Source organism: Culex quinquefasciatus, chromosome 2 (assembly GCF_015732765.1).
Source record: "Culex quinquefasciatus strain JHB chromosome 2, VPISU_Cqui_1.0_pri_paternal, whole genome shotgun sequence".
Classification (NCBI taxonomy): Eukaryota; Metazoa; Arthropoda; class Insecta; order Diptera; family Culicidae; genus Culex; species Culex quinquefasciatus.
In genome coordinates this window covers 10568639-10581360 of record NC_051862.1, presented here as the reverse complement: position 1 = coordinate 10581360, position 12722 = coordinate 10568639, and the positions used below count along the sequence as shown (strand labels likewise).

General features: G+C 40.2%; 1 protein-coding gene across 2 annotated transcripts in view; it reads left to right on the top strand.

Moving 5' to 3' along the window:
• Positions 1-10535, top strand: part of LOC6042355 (protein NDNF) — a 29925-nt gene extending 19390 nt beyond the window's left edge. For both annotated transcript variants that reach the window (XM_038256407.1, XM_038256406.1), the window contains exons 4-7: positions 7961-8070; positions 8127-9126; positions 9186-9329; positions 9401-10535. In XM_038256407.1, coding sequence (XP_038112335.1) covers positions 7961-8070; positions 8127-9126; positions 9186-9329; positions 9401-9749 — 1603 coding nt within the window. In that variant the 3' untranslated portion in view covers positions 9750-10535. The remainder of the gene's footprint in view (positions 1-7960; positions 8071-8126; positions 9127-9185; positions 9330-9400) is intronic.
• Positions 10536-12722: the final 2187 nt, after the last annotated feature.

Genomic DNA, 12722 nt, shown 5'->3' with positions numbered 1-12722 from the left:
GTTCAAATCACTTACTTAACTGGAAACGACAACACAGCGTCGACAGGAAATTATCAACAGCAAAAAAAAGGAACGCAAATGTTTCCCCTCCACTTCCTCTTCTTCCAAAATAGTTCAACAGTTTCCCACCAAACTTCCACACCGCAGTAACGACAACCTCGCCCTTCCCCAATTTCCACTTTTCCACCATCGTCATCAGGAAAGCTCAGGGAAGTAATCGAATGAACAAACAGAAGAACATCACGCTGGAAGCACGAAGAAAAAAAAACTCTGTGTTTAAACGGGAAAGTAACTCGATACTGGGTTGCGGTGGCAAGTAAAGTGCACTTACTACCGAAACCGACTGCTAGTAACTGCCCTTGGTTGGTGGGACCGTTCACCGGAGGTGATTTGGACATTTGTAATAGAAAATTCACAAAAAATCTATGCTTTTACGAATTCTTACTTAGTGTAAGTTGCAAAATTTGCAACAAGTCTCACAAATAAATTATTATAATAATGACTTTATTTTAGTTTAGTACAAAAATACAAAATGTCTTAATATTTATGCACAAATCTTTTTATCTATTGTATATTGCTGGGAGATATGGGATCTATTATGAAAATTTGACAAAAATGTCATGATTCAAATGATTCAAATCAAAGGCTTAACATTACTCCAAAAAGGTAGACTTAATTGACTTGTTTTGATTCGACTAATTTTAGTGTCATTATCGAAATCCTCACAAACATTGCATTAGAGCTCTTAGTAGAGCCAAACGCTTTCAACCAGACATTTATTCCAACTGTGAAAAATACACACGCGTAATTTTTGACAAAATTACTCCTGTAAATTTAGACTTCCAGACGAACGGAAACTGTCCACGGGACAGTAATTCCTGCTCCAAAGAGACTGTCGCCAACGTCACCGTCGTCGTCGGAGAATCCGTCAAGTAAATATAGATATTGGCTGCGAGGGAGGCGAAAGTGCTCTATTTATTCAGAACGAAACTTTGCCGGCCATCATCAACAACGTCTTCTTGGTCGTCTTTTGCCTTGAAAGTAAGTAAGTAAGTAGCAAAGACGAAAGGACAAACAAGTTGAGCGTTGCAAGTGCAGTTTGCTTCTCCCAGGAAAAAAAGCACCGAAGGAGGAAACAATGTTGCACTTGAAAAATGGGCACTGTAAAAAACTAATAAAATAACCTTAGTTTAAAAAAACGATTTTTCTTGAATCGAACTAAGTTTTTCAATAACATATACTGTTCAAAAAATGTTTTTATTCTATGTTTCAAAGTAACATAACTTTGGTTCACATAACTGTGCGACAAAAATTGATGCTATACAATGTTAAAAATTGCAAAAAAGAACACTTTTCTCACAAGTAACAGTTTTGTCCTTTAAACAGAAAGAGAAAGATGCATCATCTAGGTTGAGTCACTTGCGTTTGCTTTCTCTCTTGCTAGGACATCACCAGCAGAGATGAATGACGTTGTTTGCACACACTTTCCCGCTTGTTTCGCAAATGTTTATTTGTTTGAGTGCATTTCATTTTGTTTCCTTCTCATTGTGTGGGGAGGAGAATTTTAATTTTTATTATTTATTCAAAAATGCTTTGCTCTACAATGGCTACAATAAAAGGAAATTTGTGTGCCTCATTAGGCAGGATTTAGTGTTACGTGGTGTCGTTTTGTTCATCACTAGACAAATATTTACACTTGTTGGACATGATATGACATGCACGAACTTAACCTAATTTAACGCTGATCGTAGAGGTTTGTTAGGGTAGTTACATCTGGATAAATAACGATTTTAATTTATAAGTATTTGGGGCACATTACAAAAGTTTACCTCAACAATTAAAACAAGTTTAATTTTGAATGGTTGAAAATTGTATTGTTGAAAATTACCTCTTATAAGATATAACTTTACTTCAATTTATGAGGAAAAAAGCGATATCACACATAAAAAGATGCTAAATTTTACATTTTAAGAGGTAATATAACTAATCCATTCTAATCTAATCGAACACAAGCGCAGCCAGTCCGAAGAAAGCATCCTGGAAGAACTTGCGGTTAGATTACGCCTCAAGTCCTTTCTTGTCTTTATTAATAATTGCAGTACATCCGAGTAACCCCAAAAATGTACAGCAAAAATTAAAGCGGCTAGGCATACTGCATTGCATTAACCGCAGAGACAGATTCGGTGAACGGATCACATTTCACAGAATCAACAGGGGAGGAAGGATACGTGGACATACCGTACCGAACGTGTGTTTTTTGTATAAATATAGTTATTATTTATGAAAAGAAAACATCTAAAACATGAAAAATTAGTCTTGGTTGATGCCACAATAACAAACTGAAAAAGCATACACAATGTGGAAATAACTTGCTCTTGTAATTTTTTTTTTTAATTCGGTTTATCACTAGCATGCTAATAAAATGTTAGGAACAGCATCAATTTTTTTTATTTTTATGTTTTTTTTTTCATCTTTTTATGTTTTTTTTTTCACATATTTATGTGTAAACTTACATCGAAAAATAGGTCATTTGCAATCATCAAATCAATTAACATAAACCAAATGTGAACATGATCAATTCTCTATGAAATCATTTGATCTCGACAGTTTTTATTTTATGTTATTTTAATTTTCATAAGACTTTGTGGGGGTTGTCCCTATGACCAAAGATGCAATTTTGTGTTATTGGTTTACCCATACAAGTCTTCCTACAATTTTGGCAGTTTTTTTATACAAGAATGGTACGTAAATATTCGAAAATCTGTAATTTTTGAAGGAATTTTTTTATTGATTTAGTGTATTCGGCAAAGTTGTTGGTTGTAGGCCTTTTGAGCATGAGCATGAGCATGAGCATGGTTGACTGCCAATGAGCTGCTACTCCGTTATTGACAGATCAGCTGAAGTTAAACAATGAATCAAAAATGATCAGTGGGAGCCAACCATCCGTTCACTGTTTAACCCCTGAAGACCCCGACTTTATTAGTCAATACCGGCGCCCTCCCAAGAAGCCTGCAGTTCAACAAAAGGGAGGAATGTTAGTCCGATAGTTGAAGTTGCAGACTCATCAAGCACATAGTTTTTCGCTATATACTTGTTGATACCGCTTGAGACCGTTGAATCCACAGCATCTCCTTCAAGCATCACGTGATTATTTTTTTGGGTTAGTAGGATAAGGTATTGGCTTTTCGATGCCTCCCGAGCTACGATGCTATGGGGAGGACTTTCATAACAAACCCGTCGGCGAGCCTTCCGAGCAACGATGCTATGGGAAGGTCTTTCTAATTAGCACACCAAAACACTCGCGCACAGGTATTTAAATACTGAATAAATGTAATTTTTCATCACGATTACCCAGACGACATTGATCATATAGGAAGAACTTTTTTACAGTCATTTACAGTAATACTTAAACTTATTTTAATGCAACAATTCACACGACGTCGTGCCTCCCGATCAACGATGATGTAGGAAGGACTTGAGCAAGCCAATCAGGATGAAACACGAAATAAAATTCTTTTCTTTTCACACACAATGCCACATAATTGACCGCGCGTCACCACCCAACAAATTGAACTGATTTTCTTCTGCTTGTGGGCAAGCCAACCAGGATGAAACACGAAATAAAATTCTTTTCTTTTCACACACAATGCCATATAATTGACCACGCGTCACCACCCAACTAATTGAACTGATTTTCTTCTGCTTGTGGGCAAGCCAACCAGGATGAAACACGAAATAAAATTCTTTTCTTTTCACACACAATGCCATATAATTGACCACGCGTCACCACCCAACTAATTGAACTGATTTTTTTCTGCTTGTGGGCAAGCCAACCAGGATGAAACACGAAATAAAATTCTTTTCTTTTCACACACAATGCCACATAATTGACCGCGCGTCACCACCCAACAAATTGAACTGATTTTCTTCTGCTTGTGGGCAAGCCAACCAGGATGAAACACGAAATAAAATTCTTTTCTTTTCACACACAATGCCACATAATTGACCGCGCGTCACCACCCAACAAATTGAACTGATTTTCTTCTGCTTGTGGGCAAGCCAACCAGGATGAAACACGAAATAAAATTCTTTTCTTTTCACACACAATGCCACATAATTGACCGCGCGTCACCACCCAACAAATTGAACTGATTTTCTTCTGCTTGTGGGCAAGCCAACCAGGATGAAACACGAAATAAAATTCTTTTCTTTTCACACACAATGCCACATAATTGACCGCGCGTCACCACCCAACAAATTGAACTGATTTTCTTCTGCTTGTGGGCAAGCCAACCAGGATGAAACACGAAATAAAATTCTTTTCTTTTCACACACAATGCCATATAATTGACCACGCGTCACCACCCAACTAATTGAACTGATTTTTTTCTGCTTGTGGGCAAGCCAACCAGGATGAAACACGAAATAAAATTCTTTTCTTTTCACACACAATGCCACATAATTGACCGCGCGTCACCACCCAACAAATTGAACTCAAAGTTGTTGGTTGTAGGCCTTTTCAGAAAAAAATACTTTTTCTGCCAATTTTTTTATTAACTTATTTTTAGAATCATTATGAAATTGCTTATTTTTTATTTTTCTGATCTTTTCAAAGAAAATATTTTGAAAATTTTGGTATCAACTCTAACATTTCAAAAGGGCGTAATATTGAATATTTTACGTTTCAAAATATTTGTCTCGATTTCAAAATTTTAAAAATATTTTTTTCGAAAAGATCAGAAAATTTTACAATTGTTTAATTTATTAACACTGAAAATAGGGCCGTCTGAAATATCGTAGGTACTAGAAAATAAAATGCAATGAGGCATTTTTTTGAAAATTTTCTCAACATTTCGATTTTTTTATGATATGGATTTTAAATATGGGAATTTTTCAGCTAAAATTTAAATTTCAATGGCTAAATCTTAACAACGGTGCGCTTTATCAAAAAATCCGTAAAGTACTTTTTGATTGCAAATTTGATGTTCAGCATGTCTGGAGTCGATCAAAAATATTTTTAATTTTTGTGAACTTCCGTTGCACAGTTATGCAGTAATGATTGCAATACAACTAGGCAGGTGTAAAATGCATCTTAAAACTCTTTTTTCATCAAAAATGTTAATATCATGGCTTGTTATTTATTTTTTTATATTTTTTGTTTATTTACGTTTTACCTCACCAGTTTGTTCTGAATTACAGCAAAATCAGGAACAGTTTAAAGGTTGCATTACAATTTATTTGAAGATTGCATTGTACAGTTTCTTTAAAAAATCTTAGTTAATAAATTTATAGTACAAAATTTTAAAAAATGACAGTAATATATTTTTCAAATGCATACAAAATCAAGCTATCTATAAAATTTCACTCTGCTAATTGATGTTACACAAAAAACGACCAACTTTGCTCACCCTAATCACCTAATTCGACTAATTCATCGCATCATGCACCAAACCGCATCACGAATCAGTTCAGGAAAGGCTCCGCAATGCAGTGGCCACGCTTAGCATTCCTGCTCGGATTCGCAGCCCTCGGTCCCACAACCGACGGAATCGTCTACGTCCGTACCAAGAACGAACGTGGCCCAACGGCGATCCAAGCCGGAATAAACTGCCTGGAACTGCTTACCGGAGCGTACTTTTACCCCACGGAATCCGTACAGATCCAAAACATCGTGGTGTTTCACTTGCATAATCTGAGTTCACCGTCGCGGGAGATTGAGCTGGGCTTCCTGCAGAGCCACCACACGGGGTATCACGAGGATCTTGACGGGCGGAAAACTCAACACTTCCAGCTGAAGATGATGTCGGACAAACTTCCGCGGAGTAGCATCCGGAAGCAGGCGTTCGTCGATTACAAGCTGATAGATTACTACGTAATTGTGGTGGACGAGTTCGAGAAACTGGAGCGGGCAATGTCCTACATTAGCCTGGCGTATGCCTTTAACCCGCGGGGGAAGTACGTGGTGCTGTACAATAACCCCAACAACCGAGACCTGGACGATCGGTTTGCGCTGGAGGCGTTGAATTTCATGTTTATCAAACATCACTCGGTGAACGTTCTGGTGGCCTTTGCCATCAACATGATGAGCTATGCTGTGTACACGGGCGATCCGTACCACGGCACGAGGAAGGATTGTGGCCGGATGAAGACGCTGAAGATTGCGACGGTACAGAATGGGACGTTCAGGAATGAGGCGCTGGCTATGGAGATGATCCGGATGTCCAAGGTTCCGCCGGAGATGGAGTCGTGTACGTTTTTGTTCTGCACGAGGGAAGCGGCACCGTTTATCAATGCTGGGTGTGAGACGGGGTTGGAGATTCAGATCATGCACCTGCTGCAGGAATCGATGAAGTTTAACGTAAACGTTTCGTGCAGTACGATGGAGCGTGGTGAGCTTGAAGATGACGGAGTGACCTGGTCGGATTTGCTGGGGTTGATGCGCGATGATGAGTGCGATTTGATAGCTGGGGCGTTCTATCCGGACTATGACGTGCATGCAGATTTTGCTGCTACTACTTTGTATCTGCAAGACTATTACACCTGGTTCGTACAAACAGCAGGTCTTCAAAGTCGATGGAAGGTACTGCTGGACATCTTCGAGATCTCCACGTGGGAATTGTTTGCGTTGGTATTGTTTGTGTGCTCGCTTACGTGGTTCCTGGTTGGTACAGCTCTTCCAGAACTAAGACCGCACAAGTGTTTCTCCACCTGTATCCTGAACACGTGGTGTGTATTCCTGGGAATCTCTACCAACAATAGACCCAACAGCAACTCCCTGCGAATCTTTTTCGTGGCACTAGCTCTCTACTCTATTAACGTCACCACAATCTATACGTCTCAGCTCATCAACGTGTTCACTTCCCCTCCCAGAGAGCACCAAATCGACACAATCGAAGAGATCCTCAACATGACCACCCCGATCGGAGGTCGCATGGAGTACGAGGACTGGTTTGAGAACGCAGATGAAGACGATCTGCGGGTATCCGCGAGGTACAGCAACTCGGACGAGTTTCAACCGTCGGAGGCCAACATGCGAGCGGTCGCCAAAGGAAGGCGGGTTATTTTGACGAGCCGAGCGTACGTTCGAAACAGTCACTATTACGGGGAGGTGCACGGATTGAAGCAAGACGTGTTTGCTACGCAGATCGAAATGATCATGGAGAAGGGATTCCCGTTGCTTCCAAAGTTCAATCGGATTATTTCCAACTTGAACGATATGGGCATTACGGGGAAGCTGTTTCAGGACTTTATCTTCAACGTTACGATTCTTCATAAAATCCAAGATATTATATCACCAGATGAAGATGACGATCTGGAGTTACCACCCAACGAAATCGTCCTCACGTTGGATCACATGCAGAGTGCGTTCTCGACCTTCATGATGGGAATTGTGGTCAGTTGTGTAGCTTTCCTCTGCGAACTATTGACAAATTGCCAGCGGGCTAGAGAGGTTGGATCAAAGATTTCGTCTCGATGGAGCTCCACTCTCGTTCGTCTAAAGCTTAAAGAACCCAAGAAAAAGGGTTTGAAAATCCGGAAAAGAAGACACGTCCGAGCTCGCCGAAGGCGAACCAAAATGTTCTATTGAACCCCCACGCTGAAATAAATAATTTAAATTTGATCCATAAATTCTCCCATTTTTGCCAAGGTCTGGGTTGCCATAAAGGGTCCTCCTCCTGGAAGAGTAGCGAACATCGAACTTGTCCACGCCAGACCACATTCGTATGAGGAACTATCGCGGGAGGAGAAAAACAAATAAAATCGTCTTTACGACAATTGCGATCTGTATGATAAATTGTCTGCACTTTTCCTCGTCGAATCTGGCAGACACGAGATTTCGGCGAACCGAAGGGAAAACCCCCAAGCCATAAAAATGACAAATCACCGTAATTAAAACTGTATAAATTAGATAAAGCACAGCACTGATTGTTTTTCTCTTTCTCCCTAATTTTCTTTGCAGATATGTGATACATCTTGCGGAAACGGATCCACTTTCCATCGTGGTCACGCCATCCTGCAGGCCCTCCGCGGTAGGGGAAATTCGATGGACTGTCGTCTTCAACGAAACGGGTGAGTAAGGATTCAATCCGCGATTTGCGAAATCTGAAACGATGATTCTTCCGCAGAAATTCTCGGAACATACAACGCGCTGAACCACAGCTCGTTCGAGCTGTCCTGCGCGACTCGTGGAATCTACCACGTTTGGGTGGAATCGAAAGGTTGCACGGCGGAGATCTACTACAACACGCGAAGTCTCGTCGACCTGTGGCCAATGCTGAACCGTACACTCTCGCCGATCAAGATCCACCAGCATCCCCGACGGCAGCAGTTTCTGGTCAAGTGGGAAAAGAGCAAGTTCGACATCCACGCCATGCACTACTGTCTGGTGGTCAGCCGGGATCGTCCTCAGCGGACACTCTGCCAGGCGCTGGCAAACTCCGCGTTTGGGTCCCGTTGCGGAATGTCTACGTTTGAGATTCTTCAGCGAATGTCCGTTGAGGAAGAGAAGAAAATTCCCCAGGATGTCAAGACTACGATTGCTTGTACAAGCTCGCGGACGAAGCAGTTGATCAAGGGACTGAAACCAAATACCACCTACTTCTTGGAAGTCTTTGCAATACACACTCACAAGCAGAATCTGTCCTACCTTCTCGGTGCTACGATGATCCACGTCAACAGGACTCGTCCAACGCAACTGATCGAGGGTAAACTCGCTATCGGAAAGCTATCCACGTTGGGAGGCTTGGCTCTGTTCAGCTTCAAGATACCCAAGAAGTCACCCAAAAACACCACACTCAAACTCATGGTAACGCCGTGTATTGGAACCGTCAACGTGGAGATATTCCGCAAGAAGCGACAAGCCATCAAACCCATCATAGACGTGTACTACCCACGGGTCATCACGATTGAGCACGCTGTACCAGGCGAACGCTATCAGATCCAGATCACCGAAGCGGACGAGCACTACCGCACGAACCGGATACAGATCGTGGCCAGTACGAAGGACGAGTTCCTTAACATGCCGCAGCTGCCGGACAATACGACGGTGGTGGAGGTGACCCAGTTGCGGACTTGTCACGCCACGACGATCGCATGGTACAGTTCGCCGGACAAGAGGAAGATCAGGTACGATCGGAGATTGCATTAGAAATTCCTTTGACATTTTAAGTTCTTTGTATTTGCAGATACTGTACGTACATCTTCAAGCAGCACACGAAGCACCAGCACTACAGCAACGTCAAGATGCCATCTTACTGTGAGCTGGAGAATCGGGATATCTACCAGCATCCGCAGCTGCAGCAGACGCATTGCATCTTTTCGGATCAAGCGTGAGTTTTCACTTCGAATAAATACAAAAACAATATTAAAAAGCAAATTTAAAATCTTCGTTTTTTCACAGCAACCACACCGAACCCGTCCCCATGTCCATGTCCATCAGCAACCTGGCCCCGGCCCACTACTATCTGATCTTCGTGACGGCCAGCCTCGGTGGCTCTGGCGGAAGTCTTCCGTACCGCTCGGCCCGCGTCAAAACGCATCCTTACTGCCGGGAAAGCCCGCAGCAACCCATCGGCTCGGGCAAGTCGCAACAGCTCCGAACCGGTCCGTTTGCCAAGAAGCAACAGCAGCAGCCGAGGGGCCACTTGAAGGGAGGCGCTTCTTCGCACCATAAGCCACTGCCCCAGGAAAGGCGGAACAACCGACTCAAGAGGAATCGCGACCAGGACGAGGAGGAGGATCAACGCTAGAGGAAAACTCCGCCGTTAATTGATTTGGCACCGGCTCAACCCCGGGGCAGACACTTGTTCCTACATAGAAAGCAAAAGGATATGGGATATGTTGATTTATGGAGCTTTCCCGTTCCAACCGCGCACATACACTTACAGAGAGCACACACACTTGAGAGGCGTTTATTGGCAGTTAAATTTTTCGGTTCCATTCTAGACGACAGCGACGACACTGGAAGAAGATTTATCTCCTGCGGATTTGTAACGCACTCAACAGCAGGAAAAGCAGTGAAAGTGAAATAAAATTTGTATTGCTTTAATAAATTAGGGATGTCCCGACGTTCAGCAGCCCCGCTTAGTATGAAGACGGCGACGACAGTGCAGAAATGTTGTAAAATTTATGACAAAAACCGGAAGGATACACTTTCGTCTTTCTTTTTTTTGCAGCAGAGCTTAACCATAGACAGAGACACATGTAACGGCAGGCGCAACAAACGCAACATTTTGTAGAGAGCTTTACCCAGTTTTATTTTTCATTTCTTATGTTTGTATAGTAGATGTTAAGGAAAAAGATTACACATGCTAAGCGCAACGCAACATTTAGTGTTTAACAGTTTTAGACAGTAAGAGCAAGTCATCCAACAAAAAAGTGGAGACGAACCCCTCGTTCTGGCTTATATATTCGTTTTATGAGCGCCAATTACTTCTATTCTCCGGAAGAATATTTATTCAACTGATATTTTATACATGTAATTATTCTATTCTAAGAATTTATACAGAAATAAACAAGCACACACACAGTTCTTAATTGAACCAACCCCGTCTTTGGCATTGTACAGTTTAATCGATTTGGACTACCACAATTAATTACGCCCGACCCGAAACAAGTTGTATCTAGAGGTGGCTTATCTAGGGGGTTTCAGACACGACCATCGACGACACAGTTCAAGCACATCAGCAATCGGACAACGTGTTATAAGCGAGGAGTCGCGATAAGCTTATCTAACAAAACAGTTGTTTTTCAGATAGCGGAAAATTCCGGGAGCTTCTGGTGGTGGCTTGCGGATTTTCCCGGGAAATTGGGAAAAAAACAATCACAAGACTACTTGTAGATGATATTTGAGTAGTTTTTTCATGTCTTTCGTCCGGAAAAATTGGGGGCACATTTCTTTTTTCATGGAACTTGTTTGACTCGATTAAATATATTTTAAGTTTTGTCAAATATTGATGTACCCACAGAACCGCAAAAAGTTTTTTCTTGGCGAAAAAAAAAAACAATTTTTGGTCAATACTTAGATTTTTTCATTCAAAGTTAACAATGTTGCGTGTACTTTTTTAAAAAAAAAAACATTTTTCAAGTTAGTTCGACGCAAACGATTGAATTGAAATTCAATTGAAATTATGGTAATTCAATTGTTTTTTTTTTATTTTTAAATGTTTTCTGAAATTTTTTCATGATATTTTAGCTGCAAGAAATTAAAAAAATTCTGTTCACAATAAAGAATATTTTCAATTAAATTTCCCAGAAAATCAGAAAGCAAATCAAATAAAATTGATTGGTAACTAACTAGGTACCGTAATCTGGAGTGAATCGGGACTACAGTCTGAATAGGGACAGCAGTTTTTAGAACACTTAAAGCTTTTAAATTTGGAAATAGATGTACACATTTTGTTGGTATGAGTCTGTTCTAACCGAAACCAACCAGAAAAATCAAAATATTGTGCTCCAACATGGTTGAAACTGCTGTCCCAATTCGCCCCATGTGTCCCGATTGACCCCAGTTTACGGTAGTAAGAACGTATTTAAAATGCTTATTATTTATTTGTGACCACAAATCGGAGAATGATGTAAAATATACCTTTGATCAAAAATCGTAAAAATATGTACTTGAAAAATTCATAAATTCTTACATTTTTACAAATAAAATATATCTTACGGATTTTTTGATACAAATTTGAAAACTATAGAAAAACGATGAGAAAAAAAGTTATAAACCTCTAGATATTTAAAAACCATAGGAAATAATTTGTGACTACAAATCGCAAAATTTAAAACTAAAATTTAAAAAACAAAATCCAATTATCTTTTGCAGGGCCTTCCAAAGTATTATACTACAAATCGGAAAATATAAATAGAAAAAATAGATTCTCAGATATCATAAAATTATAAATTCTTGTATTAATTTTTAATTTTTGCCTGAAGCATCACTGTTATTATGCATTTCGTGATAGTTTTTGGTCCAACATTTAAACTAGGATTTTTTTTATAAAAATTGTATCAGTAATATTCTATTTGCTCAAATTTGTCTAATCAATTTATTGCAATTCTTATCAATCAATTCTTAATAGAATTTACAATACATATTTTCTCTTGTAAGTGTGGCAGAAAATTTTAAAACTGTTGTTGTATTTTTTTTTCGTATAATTTTATATTGTCGAGCTTAATAAGTATGACCCCTAAACTACGCTAGAGTGATTCAAAATATTTAAATCCCAAATGGCGGCCAATATGGCAGTGACGAAATATAGAATAAATGCATTTTATTATTTAAAAGGCAATCAACTATTGACTATTTGGCTAAAATGGGGTCGCAGAACTTCATTGAAAAATTCAAAATCATTAAAACGAGTAAACTACGAACTGTATTTTAAGATAAATCCTCCAAGCGTTCTTACTTGTTTCGCACGCAGTGTTGTTGTCATCTCGATGAAAATCCGTGAAAGTTGATGGTGTTTTGCGACGATTTGGTTGGTGCCTTGTCGTCGCTTGCTGCCGAATTTTTACAAACTCAGCCCGTTTTGGGCAGCTTCGATTCTTGGTCGAATGGTCGCCACCGCAATTGAAGCATTTGGCTTCGATATTCTCGTTGATTGTGTTGCAAGCTTGAGTTTTGTGCTCACCTCCAAAGGTTGCACAACGACTCTTGATGAAACAGTTCCTTCCACCATGTCCAAACTGCAAACAGTTCGAACATTGTGTCACGTCACGATGCA